Source organism: Trichoderma reesei (assembly GCF_000167675.1).
Source record: "Trichoderma reesei QM6a unplaced genomic scaffold TRIREscaffold_8, whole genome shotgun sequence".
NCBI lineage: Eukaryota > Fungi > Ascomycota > Sordariomycetes > Hypocreales > Hypocreaceae > Trichoderma > Trichoderma reesei.
The window spans coordinates 986,045-1,008,860 of NW_006711155.1; the positions used below are offsets into that span (position 1 = coordinate 986,045).

Consider the following 22,816-nt stretch of genomic DNA (forward strand, 5'->3'; position numbering starts at 1 on the left):
ACGCGGAGGCTGCACAGGAGACGGCGATGGCGGCACGCTGCAAGAGGGGCCTCGACGATGACGATGCTTCCGTCGTCTAAGGCACAGGGACACGATAGGGCGGGAAGGGGAGTGCAGCAGGTTGTTGCTGGTACAAGGCGTGCTGGGCTTTAGGCGGGCAAGGAAAATATTGTACAACTAGGACGGTGAATGAGAGAAGAGAGGCTTCAGGGCAGATGCAGACAGTCCTTGGTCAAGTGCTTCAGGCCATGACAGTACAACGGGACAATGTGAAGAAAGTCGAGTTGGGCAGGCTGAGGCGTGAACCGCAGATAAGGCGCCGGTGTTTCCTCGGCAATGCTGACTCAGGCAGGCAGCTGGCCAGGCAGCGGGTCATTGTCAGGTGGCCAACAGCTTGCAGACAATGGCTTGATTATTGATGCCTGGAGGCGAAGAAGAGTACATCTACATCCCTGGAAGCGAGCAGGTTGGCTGGTTGCGGGTGTTGTGCCTCTTCCTGCCCAGAAGCTTTGCACATGGATATCTATGACAACAGTGACGATGACGATGTCTAATCGACGTCCTAGTACGTAGGAGGCTTGTACGAAAGAGGAGTGGCTAGACCGATAGGCCTAGCATCAGAGCGACTACCACATTCCTAAGGTATTTCACCTCAGGTGTGGTTTTCTTACAACAAACTCGACACTACCTTACGAAAAGATGATGTTTACTTTCTGTTGAGATCAATAGATTCTTCTTAACCTATTTCATTTCATGTCTACATCATCACGCCTGGTTGTAGGTAGTCAAAATACGGCGACGATAAACCGATGCACATGAGGTGGGGAAGATCCATGAAAAAGGCAGGCTCCATGAGCCCAGGCAGCATCTCGTGAATTGAGGTTCAATAGCTTGGTCATCGATGCACAGCGTAAATTCGTCGTGGCCTACTAGTAGGTAGGTACATACTGACGTGTGTTCATGAATGGAATAAAAAGCACCGTCTCATGAACACGCTATGACCCAGGTATTGCCCCGTGCTTTTGCAAGTAAGCTACCTGGCCTCATCTCGCCCTCTGGTCCTTCCCCTTAGCTGAGGACCTTGTCGGCCATTGAGACTAGAGCAAGCCGAGTCAGAAATCTCGTTCAGATGCCAAAATGGGAGGCTCGAGGAGTAGATGAGAGGAGAAAATGAGGAGAAAACTCACCGGCAGTGCCCGTGTTGTCCGGCTCAACAAAGGCGGCAGCGACCTTGCCATCCTTGATCTTGAGAGCATAGCGCTTGCTTCGGGTGCCTCCAAAGAGAGCAGCAGCTTCGTCAAATCCCACGTCCAGAGCCTTGGTGAACTCAGCAGTGGGGTCGGCAACGAAGCGAATCTTGTCAATGGTCAGCACGATGATGATTTGGCTGTGGTGTGTGCAGTGGCGAATGGACTCACTCCTGACTGTTCGACGGGATCCAGCTAGTCTGCCCAAGCCTTCATGCTGTAATGTCATTCACACGGATCAGTGTCTCCTCCTCCTCCTTCTTCTTCTTTTTATCCAAAGGTGCCCGGCCACTTACACAAAGGGGTCGTTGACAGAAACGACAAAGACCTGGCCAGCCGTCTTGATGTTGGGGTGGTTGATGTACGAGGGGATGTGCGTAGCCGAGCAGGTACCGGAGAAGGCTGCAGGGACGCCGACAATGTATCCGTCGCCCTTCTTGAACTCGTCGGCCAGGTTGACCTTTGTGGCGGCCGACTTCTCGAACAGCTCCAGGCTCGGGACCTCGTCGCCGACCTTGACCAGGACGCGGGGCGTCGAGTGGAAGCCACGCGCAACGGTGGCGGGGCGGGCCAGGGCAAGGCGACGGAGAGGCAGACGGAAGGCCATTGCTGCTGAGGTTTAAGCTTTGGCGGGTGTGTGATGAGTATCAGATGTCAGACGGAGCAAAGGGGAGATGAGAGATGATGGCGGCGAAGGTGCGGTTCCAGAAGCCACGACGAAGCTTACAGCTTGGTTAGGGTAAGGTAAAGTAAGGTAAGGTAAGGTAAGGTAGGTACAGATTAGAGCGAGAGCTTGAGCGTTGTTGGGGTGGCGTCATTGAGTTTAGCGGTACAGTCAGCCGTGCCCCGCGGCTTAGCCAACGCCAACCAGCCCCCCGCCCAGCTTGAGCAAGAAGCACGATATATTACTGCGTTTACACTACAGACGGTTCACGGAGCCACCCTATAATACCTAGTATTATTTGAGATGAAGAGGCTCCTGTCTGTAATTGAAATAGAGTAGGTGCATGATGAGATTATCAGGTGGCCGTTCCTATTGTTTATTCTTCACAAAGTACCTAATTGACATCTAGGGTAGAATGGTGCTTCGGCCGTGAAGCCATTGTTCATCTCAGCGCATCTGATTCTACCTACTATACCTCAGGTACCTGAATCAAGGTATCCATGGGCTAACCCACGAGCCTTACAGGTTCGTCCTGCTCAGCCCGACAAAGCTTCCACAGAGCTGGGTCCACGCTCACAGACTTCACAGCGTCAATGCTTCATCACTCTGTTCTCATCGCGATTTACAACGAGATTTCTGTCATTAGTGATATCGGCAAGAGAGTTGGCGCATAGTTCAGTTTCCTCGACGTTTCGCCTAGCAAGCAATATGTGATTACACCTGTGATACGAGCTCACAGAAAGTCTAATTGTGCATCCTCGTAGGTACCTACCTACTTTTCGTATGTGCTACGAAGTGATACTCCATCCCTGGCATTATGATGCGGCCGTTGGTCATGGACTACGAATATGCTTCGTATGTGTCATGATCTTTCAGAGCTGGCAGCATCTAACAAGAAACTCAAGGATGCTACATCGGATGTGAGAACAGATTCACTCACATACACATACGCGATAGAGTTCCACATCCCCAGACTCTCTCTCACTCCAGACAAATTCCCTTCAGCTGGGTGGCGATACGAGAAACTCGTCGGCAAATAGGAGTCTCTCTCTCTGACGTAGCAGCCCGGCAGAGAGCAGAAATCCTCACTCGGCAGCCAGCAGATCACAGGGGGGGAGAGCACGGGCGAGGCGGAGGGACGTGCTTCAATGATGGGCTTGTCGGGAAGGGGGGGGGGTGGCTTCCTGCCGGTCTGGGAACACGGCGAGATTGAAGGACTGCAAGGAGAAGGGCCGCATCAATCACCCAGCAGCCAGGCAGGCAGCGCGCATGAGATGCATCCAACGTGATTGCGGTTGTACGGGCGCATGTGCTGTGTAGAAACGTCGCATTGAGGTTGTCTTGCTGTTTGGCGTTGGTGTTGTTGAAGATGGTCTGAGCAGCAAAACCACCCCATGCATGCTGTTGTTGTTGTTGGGTCTGGGGGGGGATTTTATTAGAGAGGCGTGGGGGTTCACAGCTGCAGATGTGTAAAACGTGTGGGTGGTCCTGCTGGGCACGATTTTCTCTTACGGAGCAGCTGCTTAATCACCGCGCATCAGCATACAAAAGAAGCGGGCTTTGGCAGTGTTTTTGTATACCCAGGAGAGGAGGGTCTTGTATTGGGCCAGGGTTTATGCTGCTACTACCTGTAGTATGTATCGCACGGCCCCGTGTCACGACGGGCTCCCTTGCCTCTCTCTCTCGGGGATTATATCGACCCTGACGACTCCGTATCCCGTTCCTGGCCCTATTCCGCATCTGGCCTTAGCTGCGCAGCATTCTGGCTACTAGCATCAATTTCATCTCACCTTTGGCCGTTCAACCAGCGCAGCCCGCCGACGGTCATGGGACCCCTCGACGAGAGCGGGCAGCTTTCGAGTGGGCTCTTTTGTTTTTCTGCGCGGACAGACAGGCAGGGAGGGCTGAGGCCACGAGTTATCGCTGGCCGGGCTGGCGCTCATCATTTCCAGGACGGCTCTGTATACCCAAATCTGCTAGGCGCACAACGTAAGGTAGGTGTGTATGTACATGTATGCAGCATTTCACAGTGCCTACCTTGAAGTTGAGCCCATACAACTCTTCAAGGGTACTGATCAACTCGCAAGGGGGGGGCCCTCAGAGTTTCGCATCCAGAGCCGTACTCAGCAACTCTGTACGGTGATCCCCCAGCGCGCGACGTTGAGTCTCGGCGGAGAGGGGCAGCGCCGTGTCGATGCAGCATCTGTGTCGTTTGTGCCGTCTCCTGCTAGTATTAGCACTTATTACTATTGATGGACCTCCACACAGCGCGCCGTTCGCAGCAGATAGGCAAAATCATCGGGTCCCGCAACGCTCCACCTGCCCCTGGCGCCTCACCCATGCGACTCCAGACGAGTGACAGGCAGGAAATGGTGCGTTTCAGCGCCGTCGGTGGGTGTTGATATGCTGATACACTTCTGAGGGCATTGTGTTACGGAGTAGTAAGGTACATACTTGCGACGGAGTACGAGGTACTTGTACAGGCCGGATCCTGAACCTCTCACCAAGACAAGCCAGGTGTCGTTTGCCTGCACCAAGCAATAGAGGTAGAGATACAAGTTCACCCGCCACCTCTGGTGTCATCGGTGGCGATACCCAGCACAAGCGTCTGCACATACATACAGACACCACAATGCGCAACGGGGGACCAACGTCACTCCAAGTGTTCTCGAGCCGTGTTCGGCGCAAGAGTCCCCTCCGTTGTAGTAAATGGATATAGGTACTGAGGAGGTTACGTACCTAGGTTTCGAGACGCGGCATCGACGGTTTCAAGCTGGGCATTGGCGTTGTGATGCGAGCAAAGAGAGGATTCAAGACCCAGCAAGTTGCCTGCGAGGGCAATGAGAAGCACTGTGCCAGGCTTTTTACTTCTCGATCCCCGACGATCGAGGAGCCGAGCCTCGTTTGCTTGCTGCTTGCTCGCTTATTGCTGCCGTACTTTGCACATGCGAGCATGTATACAAGTACCTACTGGCACCTGGCGATATCATGGGGGCCATGCTCGCATGGCACCTCTGGTTGCATGAGGTTGGTCGAAGCCTTTATCCGGTGGCCAGAGTTGCCAAGACCTTGAGGGTATCATCGCTCACAATGCCGGCACACAGCATGTGCTGATTGCCTGATTGTCTGTAAGTCAGGCAACGAGACGCACTCAACTGCGTACTCGTAGGTGACTCAATACTGCCAGCTTGAGAGCGGGCACAGTGCTGCGAAAGCTGAAAGCGCAACATGAAGCAAAAGAAAAAAAAAAAAAAAAAAAAAAAAAAAAGCACCTACGTACCTGTAGGTAGTCAGGGATCTCTTGTCCTGCGCCGCGAGTTAGTAGTCGCAGGTACCGGTTGGTGGCTCGGCGCTACACGCAGCGTTACCCCGCCGCCCCTCTGGATTGCACCTTGGATCAGCACCTTACTCGTGGTGCTTGCAATCAAAATGATGTGCCCTTTTGCTGGGGGCTAGCGGCCTGTTGGAGGCAGGGGCTATGCGGAACTATCTTTCTCGTGTCTGGGACGGGATGACGAGGGGTTCGAGACGAGCAGGACAAAGAGGAGGAGGATGCAGAGTCAGGAAGAGAGCGAGCCAGCGAGATGGAGAGTCATACATACCTGTATTACAGTAAGACTGTGATGGAAAAACAGCCTGGAGGTGACTGACTTGCCAATACCCACCGAGAATACCTAGCAACGTGAGGTCAAGTTGATAGTGGTACCTGCAAAGCACCGGCTCGGAGGTACCGTCGTCTGTCCTTGCATGTACGTACTTGTACCTACCTACGTACCTCTCGTACACCCTCCTCTCTCGCGAGGTGAAATTGATGGCACCGCAAAGTCACATCATTCGCTGCGGCACAATGCATGCCTTGGCTTCTTCAACGGCGCGGTTGCCCAATGCCCGTCGAGTGCTGCGCTGTGATGAGCACCTAGGGCGTGCATGCGGCAGACGTCGGAGATGGCTGCATGCAATGTGACGAGACCAAATGTTGGAAGCAGGAAGAGGCAGAGAGAACATGAAGAAGGCTGGAAGAAGTAGTAGCTTGTAAATGTAACCGGACACAGGTTCAAGTTGCTCGCAAGAAAAGGTACCTTACTCGTACCTGCCGGTGCAAGGAGGTACTGTCGATGTACAGGGACTTGGCCATGTTGCGCATCATTGTCCGCTAGCGATGGTGGGCACACGCTCGCACACTCACACTCACTGCTCCCACTCGCGCTCCCACTGGCTGCACGCGCCATTGAATACCCCTGGCCGCCGCCCTGACAAGTGCGCAGCCTTTTCCGATAGACGGGCGGGTACTCCGGCCTGTCCCTGAACAAGGGCCTGGCAGCGCTACCCCAGACCACTGCAGGGCCGTCGTACGGCAGTCTGGCGCCTGTCCGGATGCGGCTGCGCTACCAGTGCGGCCAGGTACCTGAGCCCACCGCGCAACGTGGGTGGCGCTGCAAGTACTGTTAGTATTTTGCTGTACGAGTATTACCAGGTAGTCTAGGTCGCATCGACGTTCGTGCTGGCTCATTTTATCGTCTGCTCTGCCTCTCTGGTCTGGTCGCGCTTTGCACATCGCTTCCCAGTCTAGCCTGTTCGGACCGGCCGTGTGTGTGTGTCTAGGTACCTAAGGTAGTGCCATGTAGATTGTCCCAGCCAGTTCCTGTGATGGGTTTTTCTCTCTCCAAAATCCAAGGTACCTCAGCAGTACCAGGCACAGGCTCCTACAGTACCGTAGTAGGTACCTCTTCCTGTGAGTGTCTGCAATCTGCAACCCCTGGAACCGGCGCTGCTTCCCCTCTCAAACCTCCCCCAAACAAGGCGCGCTGCTCCAGTTTTATTCCTGCTGTTGCATGTCCTTGTCCTCAACCTGGAACTCGATCCGACTCCAAACCATCGCCAGCCGTCGCAGCCACAAACTCTGTCGCTGCCGTGCCTCGTGTCTCTGCCGCAACTCAACGCATCTCGACTCTCTCTGGCCCGCTCGCATTGGCCCAGCGCTCGACACTATTCGGGCCTCGACGACTTTGTCCAGCCTTCCCTCTCCCGCGTCCGCCGTCTGTCCGCCTGTCGAACCGAAATTTGGCTGTGTGTCCGTCGCTCGGCTAGCGACGCTGCCCTGACTTGACGCTCTTCGCCTTCTCACCACCAGCTTCTTGTCACCGGCGCGACAGCCTTTTCATCCCAGACGCATTTTCCCTCTCACTCTCCCTTTCTCTCGCCCCGTTGGTGGTGTTCGACGCGTGTGTTGCTGCCGTTTACTGCGGCCCTTGGATGCAAGCACAGGCAGATTCTCTTGTCTTTGTTTCTTCACCTGATTGCGCTTGACAGGCACAGAAGTCTCGGCGCTGCTTGGCTGGGAGCGGTTTCTGGCATCAATCACCGTCTGCGCTCCCGCTGCCCTGGCCCTTCGCCGACCTGCACGGGATAACCTCGATCGAACCGTTACACCATCGCCAAATCGCTTAAGAAGCTCTCCCGAAGCCGACGCAAATTGTACCACAAGCCTGCCTCTGGCGACTGCACCTTTGTTTACCTCTCTCGCCTCTCTCATCTTTCTTGTCTCTGTTTGGCGACACTGTCTTTTTTTTCCTTCTTCCTTTTCTGACCAGCATCCTCCTTCTCTCGCCTTTCGATCCGCGCCGACGACGCAAACTATACGAAACAGAGGTTCAACCATCTGGGACGACTTTCGATTGCACATTATTGCGCTAGGTGATGAGCATTGTCGCTTAACTCCGCCTATTCCTCTCTTTCGTTGTCGACGAAATCCGAGGTTCTGGGGCGACAAGGCCCGACCCTCCCTCCTGTCGCACAGCGCCAAATCCCCATAATGCCTGTCATGCTCCATACCCCCTCGAGAGCCTCCACAGCGTCAACCTCTTCCTTTCAACAACTCTCGCGACAAAACACCATGTCGACCTACGATGGCTCGCGCTCTGCGCGCCAGTCGAAGCGGTACTCCATGTCCGCGCTGTACATGTCCATGTCAGCAAACGAGGGAGAGATGCAAATTGAAGACGACCTCGCTAAAGGTACATGATGCAGCAAACCCGGCTGGCGTCCTTTCAGCCCCTTGGAGCGCACAACGACTGACTTGCCCAACCTACAGCCCAGAAAGCCCTGCGAGATCTCAAATCCAAAATCTCCTCACAGTCCAAGAAGAACTTTGTTCTCGAAAAGGACGTTCGCTATCTTGATTCACGGATTGCGCTGCTGATCCAGAACCGCATGGCTCTGGAAGAGGTACGTAGGGAAGAAAAAACGCGGTGTGATGCTGTGCGATCCGATGGACGCCGTGCTAACGCCCTCGCAGCAAAATGAAGTAGCCAGCCACCTCGATGACTCCGAAATGGAGCAGGGCTTCTTCCCCAACGACGACAAGACCCAGAAATACGGAAACCTCTTGTTCCTTTTACAATCTGAACCCAGGCACATTGCCCACCTGTGTCGGCTGGTTTCCATGTCGGAAATCGACTCACTTCTGCAGACAGTCATGTTCACAATCTACGGAAACCAGTACGAAAGCCGAGAAGAGCACTTGCTTCTCACCATGTTCCAGGTACGTTGCAGTCAAGAAGCCTGATGCAAATTCTCGTCTCCCTCCGGCTAACAGCGCCCCCCTTTTGTCTCCTTTAGTCCGTTCTCACCTATCAATTCGACAACACACCCGACTATTCCTCGCTGCTCCGAGCCAATACGCCCGTTTCTCGCATGATGACGACCTACACCCGAAGAGGTCCCGGCCAAAGCTTCCTGAAGATTGCCCTGGCCGACAGAATCAACAGCTTGATCGAACTGCAAGACCTGGACCTCGAGATCAACCCCCTTAAGGTGTATGAGCGCATGGTGGAGCAGATTGAAGAAGACACCGGCACGCTGCCGCCGAACCTGCCAAAGGGCATCACTGCCGAGCAAGCAGCCGAAAACCCTCAGGTCCAAGCCATCATCGAGCCGCGACTGACGATGCTTATCGAAATTGCCAATGGATTCTTGTCCACCATCATCGACGGCCTGGAGGAGGCTCCCTACGGTATTCGCTGGATTTGCAAGCAGATCAGGAGCTTGACCAAGCGCAAGTATCCCGATGCGAACGACCAGATCATCTGCACCTTGATTGGTGGATTCTTCTTCCTGCGCTTCATCAACCCGGCCATTGTGACGCCCAAGTCGTACATGCTCATCGACGGAACGCCCGCCGAGCGACCTCGCAGAACCCTCACCCTGATCGCCAAGATGCTGCAGAACTTGGCAAACAAGCCTTCATATTCCAAGGAGCCCTACATGGCCAAGCTTCAGCCTTTTATTCAACAGAACAAAGACCGGATCAACAAGTTCATGCTCGATCTGTGCGAGGTTGGCGATTTTTACGAGAGCCTGGAAATGGACAACTACGTTGCGCTGTCGAAGAAGGACCTGGAGCTCGAGATTACGCTCAACGAAATCTACGCTATGCACGCACTGATCGAGAAGCATCGCAACGAGCTGTGTAAAGATGAGACTTCGCACTTGTCCATCATTGTGTCCGAGCTGGCGGCGGCCCCTCCCCAGGTGCCTCGCAAAGAGAACCGAGTCATCAACCTTCCCTTGTTTAGCAGATGGGAGACTGCGATTGACGACTTGACCGCGGCACTGGATATTACACAGGAGGAAGTGTTCTTTATGGAAGCCAAGTCCATCTTTGTGCAGATCATGCGAACCATTCCTCAGAACAGTGCCGTCTCGAAGCGACCCCTGCGGCTTGAGCGCGTCGCGGACGCGGCCGCCACGAGCCGCAACGACGCCGTCATGGTGCGCAAGGGAATTCGGGCCATGGAGCTCTTGTCTCAGTTGCAGGAGCTCGGCGTGATCGACAAAGCCGACCAGTTCGATCTGCTGAGAGACGAAGTCGAGCAAGAGCTGCAGCATCTGGGCTCGTTGAAGGATGGCGTCATTGCCGAGACGGAGAAGCTCGAAGAAGTCTTCAAGACCATTCGGGACCACAACGCGTATCTGGTCGGCCAGCTCGACACCTACAAGAGCTACCTCCACAATGTGCGATCACAAAGCGAAGGCACCAAGCGGAAGCAGCAGAAGCAGCAGGTTCTCGGGCCCTACAAGTTTACGCACCAGCAGCTGGAGAAGGAGGGCGTAATACAGAAGAGCAATGTCCCGGATAACAGACGGGCCAACATCTACTTCAATTTTACCAGTCCCTTGCCGGGCACTTTTGTCATTTCCCTGCATTACAAGGGTGAGTTTCCATTCCGTCTCCTGTTTTTGCTTGTCATCCCATTGTCTATTGATCACGCGCTAACAATATGCAAAGGTCGAAACCGTGGTTTGCTGGAACTCGACCTCAAGCTTGACGACCTGCTTGAAATGCAAAAGGACAACCAGGACGAACTGGACCTGGAATACGTTCAATTCAATGTTCCCAAGGTCCTTGCCTTGCTCAACAAGAGATTTGCTCGAAAGAAGGGGTGGTAAAGCAACATTCCGTTTGACCATGTCACAGCCGCCATCTGTTTTGCCGCCTTATTGAGCGCATACCTTGTTCAGCAAAGCCACGACTCTATGCGAAAAGGGGATGGGAGGGGGAAAAGGAGGGCGTTTTGGAGCATTATGGAAGCTTTATTTCCCTTGTTGAAAGGCGTCGCTAACTAGTCGCTGCGGCCTCTTTGTGTGTACGCTCCCAGTTTTGTTTCGTTTTTCTTTCTTTTTTTCTCTTTTGCGTTTTCTTGACTCAAATATTCGCCACGGTTTCACTCTTCAAGCGGGTGGACGGCCTGTAACGATGCTTGCTTTTTTTTTCTTTTCTTTTCATCTTTTTTATATACCTTGGTAATGATGGGAAGGAGAGACGCCGTTATCATGTTATTGTCCCCCAAACGAGCTGGTTCTTGATTTGGGGAGGAAGAATCTCTTTATGCGAATGAATTGTTCGTGGCTTTCACCATGTTCCCGTTTTTGCAGTCTTCCTGTTTTATGTTTTGCTTTCATCTTTCTGGCGGTCGCTGATAATGACTACGTTGGTAATGCAATACTTTCATTGTCTCAAGCCTTGGTTACTCCTGTATGATATGTGTTGGTATTTCTTAGTATCGCTATGAGAATGAAATGGTGTGCTGTAAGAGGCATTTCTATGCATCCAGGCTTTGTCTGTCTCTGAATTCGTAAGGTACCTGATGTTGTTTGACAGGCGCTGTGTAAGTGACGTTCGTCCCGATGCTATGTAGGCAGGCTTGTCAAGATGTATGACAGAAATCCGTGTAGCTCTTCGTTTCTGGTGCTGGGGAGTCCTGTCCTGTAGTCAATACCATTCTAGTAAGCGAGTACCTGATGCGTTAAAAAAAAAAAGAAGGTCAAACATAACAAGGCAATTTAATGAAACGATTCGACCTTTACTACACTCTCCCCAAGTCATTCTCCTCCCCACCAGCCCTCCTCTTCCTCAGCCAGCCCCAAGGCCGCCTCCACGACGAACCACCACCACTGGAACCCCCTCCTCCGGCAGCAGCGCTCCCGCCATGTCGCCTCAGCCTGAGCCTCCTCTTGCGGCCCTTTGGCGACAAAGAAGCGGAACCGGAGCGGCTGTCCTGCGCGGAGGAGGAGGAAGAGGAGGGATCAGGCTCACGGCATCGAAGGAGGAGGAGGCGGAGGAGCTTGGCCGGGAGAAGGGCCAGGGAGTTCGCGGCGCGGTGGAGGGCCTGGATGGTTTGGATGAAGGGCCGGGTCTGGATGAGGTAGAGGAGGATCATGAAGGGGACGCAGACGAGGACCATGGTGAGCGGGAAGCGCCAGTCCGTGACGGGGATTGTGAATTCCGTGATGCCGAAGACGGACTGTGTGGTTTGTTTCACCATGTTAGTTTCGTCCAAGTCTCGTTCTGTCAATTGCCATCCGGTGTTTTTTTTTTTTTTTTTTTTTTGCTTTTATTGGGATGTCTGTTGACTCACGGTTACAAACGTCAGGGGCAGGAACAGCATGCTAATCATGGTCAAGATGCGGATATTGTCCCCCTGATCGATGGCCCTCCTGCTCTCCTTGATGGAGCTCCCGCTGAAGAGCTGGTCGCGCAGGTTCTCAATCTCCTTGCGCGTGCGCTCGTTGCGCTTGAGCACCTCGCCCAGATCGCTGACGACCTTGTCGAGCTCCCTGCGCAGGACGGCCATCCTGGCGGCGTAGTCGGCCGCTGCCGCCGCCGCTGCTGTTGCCTCGGCAGACTGCTGCGAAGAGGAAGGGAAAGGCCAGAGGAGGGGGTGCGCGCCGGCCCAGACGTCGTCGGTAAAGGTGTCGACGTAGGCGGCGACCATGGCCTTGATGCCCGTGTTGATGACGGCGAGGGTGTTGTAGGCCCAGAAGTAGCGGCGGATGTAGGTGAAGTGCTTGTCTTCGAAGAGGAGCTTGTCGCGGAGGTGGTGGTCGAACATGAATTCCGTCTGCCAGAGGGGTTAGTTGTTGGAGTTGGATCTGATGAGAATGACGGGGAGGCAAAGATAGTAAGAAAAGGGGAGGAGGAAAGGAATTACGAACAGGAGGCGTGATGAGCTTGGTGATTCGCTCATGCAGAACCTGATTCCTCTTCCCGGCATCACGATACTCTGCAATGAGCAGCTCCAGAAACGCATACGGCCCGCTGCAGAAGCTCTTGAGCTGAAAGTCGTCGCCCCTGACCGTGTGCTCATCGTCGGGGAAGCTCTGGATGCTGAGCAACTGCCAGGGCGCAAACGTGTCGAACAAGAAGCCTTCCTTGGCGCGCTCCCTCCGCGGCCGCATCTTGAGCGTCTTGGTGGGCTCGCCGCCGAGCGAGAGGGCCAGGACGGAGCCGCACTCGGCGATGTCGATGTGGTCGTCGAGGCGCTTGTCCGTCGGGCGCTTCTCGTACAGCTGCCAGGGGGCCGGGTCGAGCCCCGGGCCGAGGAGGGTGTAGTATTTAAAGACGAAGAAGAAGGATCGTTGGCGGAGGTGGGCGAAGGACACGGGCGGCGCGACGCCGTGGGAGGGCATCGTAGGGGAGGACGGGTAGGCCTGGGATGAAGGGGTTCGCTCGTAGGCGCGGTGCATGAAGGCGTGGGTGCGGCCGCGGTTGGGCGTGTCGGAGAGGAGGTGGTGGAGGAGCTCTGTCATGTCGAAGTGAGGCGACATGGTGAGGTGGAGGGCGGCCAGCATGAGAGGTGTCGGCTCTTGGACGATGCTAGATAGTGGACAGAGTGAGATTTGGCTTCCATGAGCATATGGATCAAGTGTAGGGAACAGGGACACGTAGCACACAGGGGACGAGGGGCGAAGCATACGTGATACGGCCGACGGCTTTGCCGCTGGTGTTGACATGCCTGATGGTCTCCCACACCGTCGGAGCCTCAACGATGCCATCAGGGGGCTCTACCAACTCCTCCACCCCGTACTTCACAAAGCATTGCCCGTCGACTTCTACACGGGCATTCGCATTCAGCTTGGCCGCCCTCCCATCCTCGCCAACCTCATACACCTCAAACGTCGAGTTCCCAAAGCGCTCCCACTCAGCAGCAGCGGCCTCGCGAAACGCCTGCGCCGAATCAATTTCCCACGGCGGCAGCGGCTGCTCGTCCTCGTCGACAAGCAGGCTCGAGAACTCGGGGCAGAACTCCGAGTCGCGCAGGTGGCGGAAGAGCATGTCGTCCGAGAAGCTCATTGGGGTGATTGCCTGGTGGACATGTGACTGTGCGGCTGAGACGGCGATGGTAGCAGCGGTTGCCGTGTCGGAGCGTAGATGGCGCGAGTCGCCGCCGTGGACGGAGGGGGACTGCTCCAGGAGAGGGATGAAGGGGATCTCGTCATCCGGGACGGCATCGCTGCCCTGGAGATTTGGCGTCAGGGGGAGGAACTTGGGGGATGGATAGCATGACGGGCGGTCGTGCGTGTCCGGCGTGTCGCGGCGGAAACGAGGCAGCACCTGGAGGATGCTGTTGGCATCGCTGGCAAAGGTGAAGGCGCGCAGGGGAGGCGTTGCGAGGCCCTGGACGGTGGTGCGGCCGCCGTCGCTGGTCTCCCGCTCTCGTCTGTAGCGGTTGAGGACGTCGTGGAAGCCGTGGAGGCTGCGCAGGTATTGCTCGTGGTGGTGCTCGACGGACCTAGCCAGCTCCTCGAGGCTGGTGTTGGTGCGTGGTTGCACGGCCATGGTGCTGCGATTTCGGGGGAGACGACGAGAGATGTAGGTAGTTGCAGTATTAGAGCTACCCCCTAAGCAGATGCCAACGACCAAGACTTTCTACAACATGACAAGACGATCAATAAGGTAGATAATCTCTACCGCATGGTATCTTACAACAGGGTGTCGTCTGAGGGGGTACATATACTTCCAACACATACACACAGAGATGCAGTACTAATCTGAGGCACTCCGATCTGCGCATCTTGGCATCACCAAGTTCGGTTGCCTAGATGACGCATCTCAGAGCCTCGAAAGCCATGCAGTTGGACAGCACGAACCCGCCCATGGTCTAAACAGAGCCCCTGCTGCTCTCTGACGCCGTAGAGGTTGCATCCGAACAGATGAGCGATATGATATCTGATGGGCGTCGACAAAAAACGCCGCACCACGTGCAGCTCGCTGTTCCTGTCTGTCTGCCTGTCCGGTTCAAAGCACGAGCACCTGGCCAAGCCTCGGGGAACAGGGCCGACGGTGTTGTCTCTCTCTCTCTCTCTCTCTCTTTCTTCTTCTTTCGCTTGACCCAAGGCAAACCCTTTCGCTCTGTCATCCCCCGGTTGTCCCGTCATAACCTCCCCCATGCGAAAGGGGGAAAAGGGGGAGGAGTGAGGGTGTTGGCGTGCGTTAGCTCGGTGTCTTGGTGTGGTCAAGACTCGTTTGTCGTGGTTTGTTCTGGGGTTGATAATGAGGCGAGGAGAGAAAACGAGGCTGAGCTGTGCTGGGTGGTGGGTTGGTGCGGCTGGAGGCGGCCGGAGCCGCGGATGCCAGCGAAGAGGTTGCGAGTCACCGAGCGTTTTCGAGGTTGGTGGATTTCAGGGATCCTACCTCTACTCGTACTGCCTCAGCTCACGTGTTGGTCGTGGGATGTGACGCATCTCGCGATCGCATCTTTCCCCCATTGTGCGGAGTCCAAAGAGAAGCTCCGCCTCCGCTGCGAATGACGCACATCAGCCCATCCTGGATCTCAGCTCGTGGGATTGTGCCGAGGCAGTGCTTCGTGAAGTGCTAGGAGTCGGGGATGGACAACTTGGGCAGACCCGGCTGCTGCCTTGCAATAGCGCGCTCGACATATTCCCGCGCATAGTGCTCGTTAGTCAAATTCATTATCCATTAACACCGCAGCGGGCATCATCGTGTCCGTCATATACTAGTATTTTTCCTGCCATACAAGGGTAAGATATCACCAATTACACCGAGCCGCCAATAGCCTCCAGTCCGCCAGTCCGCCCCTTCCGCCGAAACCGGTGCCATCCAATCGTGTCTTCGTTATACCATCGCCCGTCTAAATCCTGCTGCACAGGAGGCGAATGCTCAGTGCCAGCGCACCAAAGATGAAGGGGGGCAGAACCCTGACCTGACTCAGGTTGAGACTTGGCATCGATCAAGACATGACCGTCACAGGCTGGTGAGCAGCGTGCTTGTCGGCATCGTCGACCTCCATAGCATCGTCATCGCCCTCCGCCTCGCCCTCACCCTCTTCTTCCTCCTCCAGCTCGTCCTCACTCTCGCCTTCGATGTCGACGCTGCCGTCCTCGGACATCTCCTCTTCCTCGTGATCGTGTCCGTTCTGGTGCTCGCTCTCGACGCCAGCCATTTCCGAGTCCTCACCCTTCTCCTTGGCGGCCGCTGCTTCTTCGGCAGCCTCCTCATCGGCCTCGTCGGCGCCGTATTCTTCCTCGTCCGCAACCAGGTCGGCCTCGGGCTGCTCAGGGGGAAACTCGGGGGGTGCAGAGGCCTCGGAGTCCCTGGATTGGTTGCAAGATTAGATATTGTTGTCGGAGGCATGATGACGGGGACAGCAAATGCTCAATACTCACCATTTGATGGCGAAGCGGGTCACACGGGGCTTCTCAGCGAGGACGTTGCGTCTCACCCGCTCAATGATCGGCTTCGTGGGGGGCTCAGCATTGAGCTCCTCAGAATCGTACTCATTGTTGACGTAGTATCCAACTCGCACAAACTCGCGTCCGTCGTAGGCGCACGTAAGGAGCACGACGGTGACGCCCAGAATGTCGGCGTCGGGGATGCGAGCAGTGTTGGGGGCCTCAGCTTCGAAGAGGAACTTGTTGACTCCCACGGGGATGGGGCCGACGAGAAGGGAGTCCAGTTCTTGGTCGTACTGGTCCCTGCGGTGGGTTAGCGATGGGAAAACGGCATGGTGCCCAACGAGATCGGCCGACTTACGAGGTAGCAGATCCGACATAGGTCAGCTTCCATTCGAGATCTAGGCGTTGTCAGTCAGGCTACCGCATCTAAACACGTCCGCAGGCTTCGACTGAGGCAACTCACCCTTCTCGAGTGGCTCGAGGCACTCGAATGTAATCTCGAACTCGTACTTGTCGGTGAACTTGGCGGGGTTGTTGACCACCTTGACCCCAAGAAGTGACACGACAGACATGGTGAATAGTGTTTACGAAGGACGACGGAAGAAGATGGATCGAGTCGTACGAATATGCTTGCGAGGAACAGTCCCCTGCAAACACGCCGCGTAGAGAAGATTGCGCGAGAAGACCCAATCGTCGAGGCGGTATCGAGGCTACTTATAGCAAAAACCGTTTGGAGGGGCAAACAAACACGCTCGGTAGCGGCTTGTACGATTTTCTTCAGCTGCGAGAGATCGAAGGCGCGGTGCAAATGCAGATGCAAAGGGAACTGGCAACTCGCTGGCTGTTGTGCAGAGAAGAGAGACACGACGCGGCTGCTCTTTGAGGGAGGGAAGAAGGGGAAGCGTAGGGAAAAAAAAAACAAAAGTCGAGAGCACAGAGAGGCTGCACGAAAGTCGAGGTTGAAACAACGTGGTGGCGGCTGGCGACGCGACCGTAGCGCTGCGCGTTAAGTGGTCTCCAGGGTGTGTGGCGCCTGTGATTTCAGTGGCAGTCGCTGGGCTGGGGGAGAAAATCCGCTACCAATTGGCGTCTGGGTGGTGCTGATGCGCGGGCAGGTAGAGGTACGGCTGCGGTACTTGGTAGCCTTGTGCGGAGGACAATGGGAGCGCTGGAGCTGAGGCCAATCGCCCTGGGCTGTAATGGATAAGTAAGCCGCTAGCCAACAGCCAAACAGTCAAACATGTCGGCGCATCAAGTAGCCGAAAGTCTCTGAACCTCGAGGCACCCCAAGCCACCTCGTGCTGGTACCGGCTCTCAAACTCCAGCCTGGCCAACGTGCAGCCTTTCCCCAATCGGGAGCTTTGGGCGACTCTATTTTTCTGAGCTCCAAACTCTGACCTCTGACCTCGTCATCGCATCATCTCGCCCAGACACGCTCTTTGGTCGGCGCTTCCGAATCTCGACACAGGCATCACTGTTCTGCTCTGCTGCAGCTGGACGGAGGCTCTCTTTCTCCTTTCGCACCAACATCCCTTTGCCGTCATTCTGGGCAAGGCGCTGTGGCTCCGATCTCGATCTCGACCTCGACCTCGACGCTGAACAACGGCGACGCGATTTACCGGTCGGCGATTCGGTTCTGCATCCATCGCTGGATCGTGGATTGGATTGGCATTGCGTGACTTGGTAAGAGTTTCTGAATGACCACGATGTACAGCAACTTGATTCAATTCTAACTCGAGGTTAGCATTCTCCTCACAGTCGATCGATCCGAGACCACCGCGGCGCTTTGGCTTCTCTGCCGAGCAAGAGCCCATCGAGTTTGTCCTACCCTTTGTGTCAGCCATTGACGCACCTCCATCGTCCGAACCGGACCTGCCGCCCAATAGACCTCCACAGGCGCCACTGTGGTGTTCCAAGTTGAACATACAGAAAGCCTCTCAAGATGGCTTCTGAAGAAACTTCGTGGGGCAATGAAGGATTTGCGGCCGCGGAAGGCGATCATACTCAGCATAGCGACGAACAAGTTGATAACTTTGCTCAAGACTCCCATGTGTCAGGTGAATCAGCGGATAATGGAACCGAGGATGGAGGGGATTATGATCCCGAATATGTCCCCGATGAATCAGTTGTCCCAGACCCTCCAGTCCCTGAAAAAGCCGCCCCCGCTGTCCCTTCGCAACGTCCTGCATCATCCAAGCCAAAAATGTCGGGCGGCTTCTTAGTGGAAGCCTCCGACGACGAAGACGAAGACGACGACGAAGGAGGCAATGCAGCAGGCCCTGGCCAGCGCGAGCCCTCGGCATCGCAGAGCCAAGCCGGTCAGCCCACCGAGGCCAAGGCCTCAAGTGCCTCAGTCCCTCCTGTTCCCACCAATGTCCCTTCCAATGTGACTGCAACACCAGTGGCTAGCCTGAATCCGGTAACGTTGCTCGAGGCTCGCATTAAGGAGGATCCTCGAGGGGACATGGATGCGTGGCTCAATCTCATTGCCGACCATAAGCGCAACAGCAGGCTGGACGACCTTCGCAAGGTTTACAACCGGTTCCTGGAGGTCTTTCCCCAATCGGTAAGTTGAATGTTGCTTCCGTCGAGCTGCTTGAGTCCTGTTGTGCGAGACTGACGATGAACAGGCTGACGTGTGGGTCGAATGGATCGAAATGGAACTCGGCATGGACAATTTCGTCGATGCTGAACAGCTCTTTGGGCGATGCTTGATGTCGGTCCCCAACGTCAAACTGTGGACTGTCTACCTCAACTACATCCGCCGACGGAACGATCTCAACAACGATCCTACCGGCCAAGCCAGGAGGACCATCACGCAATCATACGAGTTCGTGATTGATAACATTGGCGTGGATCGGGACTCGGGCAACATCTGGCAGGACTACATCCAGTTCATCAAGAGCGGCCCTGGCCAGATTGGGGGCACCGGTTGGCAAGACCAGCAAAAGATGGACCAGCTGCGCAAAGCCTACCACCGCGCGATAACCGTTCCCATGTCCACAGTGAACAATCTGTGGAAGGAGTACGACCAATTTGAGATGGGGCTCAACAAGGTGACGGTGCGTCTCCGGCTTCTTTCTTCTCTCTCTCGTCAAACTGTTCTAGTGCTGATCTTGCCAGTAGGGACGCAAATTTATCCAGGAGCGATCTCCTGGATACATGTCTGCCAAGAGCGGTAACATCGCCTTGGATAACATTACCCGAGACTTGAAGCGCACGAATCTTCCCCGGCTGCCGCCGGCTCCAGGATTCGAAGGCGACCAGGAGTTTCGGCACCAGGTGGCCCTGTGGAAGAAATGGATCGAGTGGGAGAAGGAAGATCCGCTGGTGCTCAAGGCGGACGAGCCAAAAGTATTCGCACAGCGGGTCCTGTACTGCTACAAGCAGGCCCTCATGGCCCTGCGCTTCTGGCCAGAACTATGGGTTGATGCAGCCGAATGGTGCCTTCAAAGCGACATTGCCGAGGTCGACAAGGAGATGGGCGTCGAGTTCCTAATTCAAGGAATCGCCGCCAACCCAGAGAGCGTCCTGCTTGCTTTGAAGCACGCAGACCACATCGAAGCCACTTCGCCGCTCAGGGAGGGAGACAAGGCTGAATACGCCAAGGCCGTGAGGAAACCTTTCGACGATGTTTTGAACAGGCTGTATGCACTGGGAGACAAGGCGAAGGAGCGGGAGAAGCTGGAGATATCCACTCTAAAGCAGGCGGCGGCACAGGAGGCTCCCCTGCAGCAGTCCATCGAGCAAAACTACGACGACGACTACGAAGATGGAGCTTCGAAGAAGACTTCTGTCGAGGAACGTATTGCTGCTATTCAAAAGGGCTACGCTGCCGAGACCAACATCCTTTCTCGCACAATTTCGTACGTGTGGATTGCCATGGCCAGGGCGATCCGTCGTATCCAGGGAAAAGGCAACCAGACAGATGGTGGACTGCGCAAAGTCTTCACCGATGCTCGGCAAAAGGGACGCCTCACCAGCGACGTGTATGTTGCCGTTGCCTTACTGGAGTCTGTTGTGTACAAGGACCCAGTCGGTGCCAAGATTTTTGAGCGTGGAGCCCGCCTGTTTCCCAATGACGAAGGCTTTATCGTCGAGTATCTGAAGTTTTTGCATTCCAAGGACGATACAACGAGTGAGTTTCCTTTCTCTCCTCCTTCACTATAAGCTTCGGACAGAACACAGTCACTAACAGACGGCTATCCAGATGCTCGGGTGGTTTTCGAGACTTGTGTTAACCGCCTTATCGCCAATCCAGAGACACTTCACAAAGCCAAACCTCTATACGCGTACTTCCACAAGTACGAGTCCCAATACGGCGAACTATCCCAGATCCACAAACTCGAGGCGAGGATGGCAGAGCTGTTCCCTGAAGACCCGAAGCTCAAGAACTTTGCGGCTCGCTACTCGTCTGACAAATTCGATCCGATTGCCGCCCCCGTGATCATTTCGAAAGCTGCCCAAATGCGACCCAAGCTTGCTGCCCCCCTCATTGAACAGCCTGCATCATCCCGCAACAGCTTCCCCCCACAGAGAGAGCAGAGCCCCCGACCACAGTACGTCAGAGCCACTGCGTCTCCGAAACGGCCCCTTGGCCCAGATGACGAGGAGCTCAACCCCCCAAAGAGGCTCGCTAGAGGCGCCTCTCCTCTCAAGGGGGCAGCTGGCCGACGACTTGACCAGCAGCGCCGCAATCAATCATCAGCCCTCCATCGGGACATTACGTTCCTCCTGGGCATCTTGCCTCCCGCCCACACATATGACTCGCAGCGACTGAACGCAGCTGCCATGGTCTCACTCCTCCGGGACACGCCACTTCCCGATTACGCTACCTGGAAAGCACAGACCGGAGGGCAATATCGGTTTACCGCCCCCGTCCATGGTCGACAAGCTTCGGGGGACTTTTCCCGGCCAATCAGTCCATATGGACGAATCGCCCCTGCTTCTAACGTCTATAGACAATCGCCTCTTCGAACAGAAGCTGGAAGTGCGTTTCCCACGGCCCCATACGGGGGGACTGATGCGAATGCGGCTCCGAGTCAATGGCCGCCAGCGCCGACGGGAGGATACAACGCGCCGGCGCCTGGTCAGTATGGAGGATATCGCTTTCAGTAGGTGAACGGTGTGAAAGCTGTACAGCGGATGGCGTTGCCATCTTTTGCAAGTTGGACAACCACCCCTGGAGTGGGTGGTGAAAGGGAAGAGAGCGTTGGAAGGTTTAACTTGATGGATAGTAGAGGACGATGAATACTTGCTCTTCTTGATGCATTCCCAGGGCGTTTGGTAGGAAATAGGAACGTTGGACAGGTTTGCCTATTTACACTAGATATCACGGGCAAACATCTGTTTGCATCTTCTCATGGAATTGCAAGTCGGTGGGTTGTCGGTAAGCCAGGCCAGCTGACGGTAGGATACACCTAGTATGAATATCATTTGTGCCACAGCAACAAACATGCGTGACCCGTCTTGCAGAAGCAGATGCCAATCAAAGTGTCATGGGACATGGGCATTCTAATGCTTACTGGTGATGTACGTTGCAAAGCTGGAGCTACGGGAAGCTGCAAACCGGCGTCTCTTTTCCTGTACGCGAATGCCAGGCCCTGAGAAAAGGGCATTCTTAGGCGCAAGCAAGCAAAGGCACTACCGTAGAAACTCGACTGATCAGTGACGGCTGATTCGACCGAGCTGCATTTGTCCAAACAGCCTCGCTCACAAGAACGGGGTGCCGAATCACAGTCGTGGATACCAAGCTCTGGAACACGGATCATGGCACGTCGTCACGGCTGTCATTGCATCTGCTGAGACGGTAATCCAGGTGCATTCACATCGACTCGTGGTTGTTTGAGCTCAGAGATCAACGTGGTATCAACGTGGTATCACAGCTCTGTGTCGATGATTGCCTGGCGTACCTAAAGCATGTTGGCTCAAAGCGGGCTGGGAAATGCTACCTAGGTAGTCAAGGCTTGTTTCCTCAGAGATATTGCCATCTTGTCTTAGCCTGGCTCTCTCACATACTCTTGTTAAGGAGGTTCCTAGGTAGGCAGAGGCTAGATTCCCACGCAGGTAGCTCTTGATCTCATTAGTCCCTACCTACTTACAGCATCGCTTGCTCCTTCCTCTCTCCTCCAACGGATCAACACTCCCAACAGTTTGAGATCAAGCCTTTGCCCCAACAAGCAGATTCTCCTTGAGCAGCAGCACGAAGCCGCCTTGCAGCCATAGCAAAGCCTCCACATGCGCCCAACCGCCGTCATCTGCACCAAAAGGGCGGTGTCGTGGCAGAAAACAATGACACCATACACGCATCAATACAGAACTCCGTACTAGATACGATCTCGTTACTACCTTATTCTTCTTCTTCCTCATACGACTACCCAAATTGTGCAACTTGCCCTCCACGCAACCACAGGTCAAGAGCCCGCCGAGCTGCATGGCGGCGTCTGCTCGCTTCACTACAGTCCTCCGCAGCTCGCAGATGCTTCTTTCCGCCAGCTGCTGCACACACTGGCAGACACCTCCCGCCCTGCTGCTCTTCACCGTGATGCATCAGCTGCCCAACAGCTGCACTATCAAGGCAGCTGTTGCTCACGTGTTGTGAATCACGGCTCTATCCTCCTCTGCCAGCTGCCTGAGGCCGTCAGCGTCTATTTAAGGGCTTCTCCTCCTCCTCTCCCTCCTCTCTTCTTTCTTTCTTTCTTCTTCCACACACTCGCAGCATCCCTGCTCCACACGCCCTCTTCTCTCTCTGTTTGTGAGAGCTTCCTTTTCGATCTTCTCTGGCCTTGAGCACTGTCTCGTGCCGAGCCTGTCGAGGCTTTCTCGATCGTCAACTTCGGTGAGTGGCCTTTGTTGATTTCTACACTCTCCTCCATTCCTCGCTACTCCTTTGCAGCCCTTCAGCATCTCGATATACCTCTGCACAGCATCA

At 55.1% G+C, this 22,816-nt stretch overlaps 5 protein-coding genes across 5 annotated transcripts; 2 read left to right on the plus strand and 3 right to left on the minus strand.

The window, feature by feature from the left end:
- Positions 1 to 1,125: 1,125 nt before the first annotated feature.
- Positions 1,126 to 1,854, minus strand: TRIREDRAFT_60608 (uncharacterized protein; the record flags this gene model as incomplete). The annotated part of the gene is made up of 2 exons (XM_006965108.1): positions 1,126 to 1,387; positions 1,544 to 1,854. 2 exons carry the CDS (start codon positions 1,852 to 1,854, stop codon positions 1,126 to 1,128), a joined length of 573 nt encoding a protein of 190 aa, XP_006965170.1.
- Positions 1,855 to 7,804: 5,950 nt separating this feature from the next.
- Positions 7,805 to 10,359, plus strand: TRIREDRAFT_61408 (RAS-GTPase activating protein; the record flags this gene model as incomplete). The annotated part of the gene is made up of 5 exons (XM_006964943.1): positions 7,805 to 7,925; positions 8,003 to 8,136; positions 8,207 to 8,452; positions 8,530 to 10,123; positions 10,199 to 10,359. The coding sequence occupies 5 exons, from the start codon at positions 7,805 to 7,807 to the stop codon at positions 10,357 to 10,359; spliced, it is 2,256 nt and encodes a 751-aa protein (XP_006965005.1).
- Positions 10,360 to 11,594: 1,235 nt separating this feature from the next.
- Positions 11,595 to 13,603, minus strand: TRIREDRAFT_36267 (uncharacterized protein; the record flags this gene model as incomplete). Its single annotated transcript, XM_006964800.1, has 4 exons — positions 11,595 to 11,714; positions 11,829 to 12,311; positions 12,406 to 13,066; positions 13,167 to 13,603. Coding segments are annotated over 4 exons (1,701 nt in total), but the record flags the coding sequence as incomplete, so codon positions are not given.
- Positions 13,604 to 15,521: 1,918 nt separating this feature from the next.
- TRIREDRAFT_47838 (anti-silencing-like protein) lies at positions 15,522 to 16,745 on the minus strand (the record flags this gene model as incomplete). Its single annotated transcript, XM_006964823.1, has 4 exons — positions 16,349 to 16,745; positions 16,244 to 16,283; positions 15,877 to 16,185; positions 15,522 to 15,804 (listed from the first exon to the last, which is right to left on the minus strand). Coding segments are annotated over exons 1-4 (741 nt in total), but the record flags the coding sequence as incomplete, so codon positions are not given.
- A 1,082-nt stretch (positions 16,746 to 17,827) lies between these two features.
- Positions 17,828 to 21,003, plus strand: TRIREDRAFT_3803 (uncharacterized protein; the record flags this gene model as incomplete). The annotated part of the gene is made up of 4 exons (XM_006964760.1): positions 17,828 to 18,451; positions 18,516 to 18,947; positions 19,012 to 20,023; positions 20,096 to 21,003. 4 exons carry the CDS (start codon positions 17,828 to 17,830, stop codon positions 21,001 to 21,003), a joined length of 2,976 nt encoding a protein of 991 aa, XP_006964822.1.
- Between the last annotated feature and the right edge of the window lie 1,813 nt (positions 21,004 to 22,816).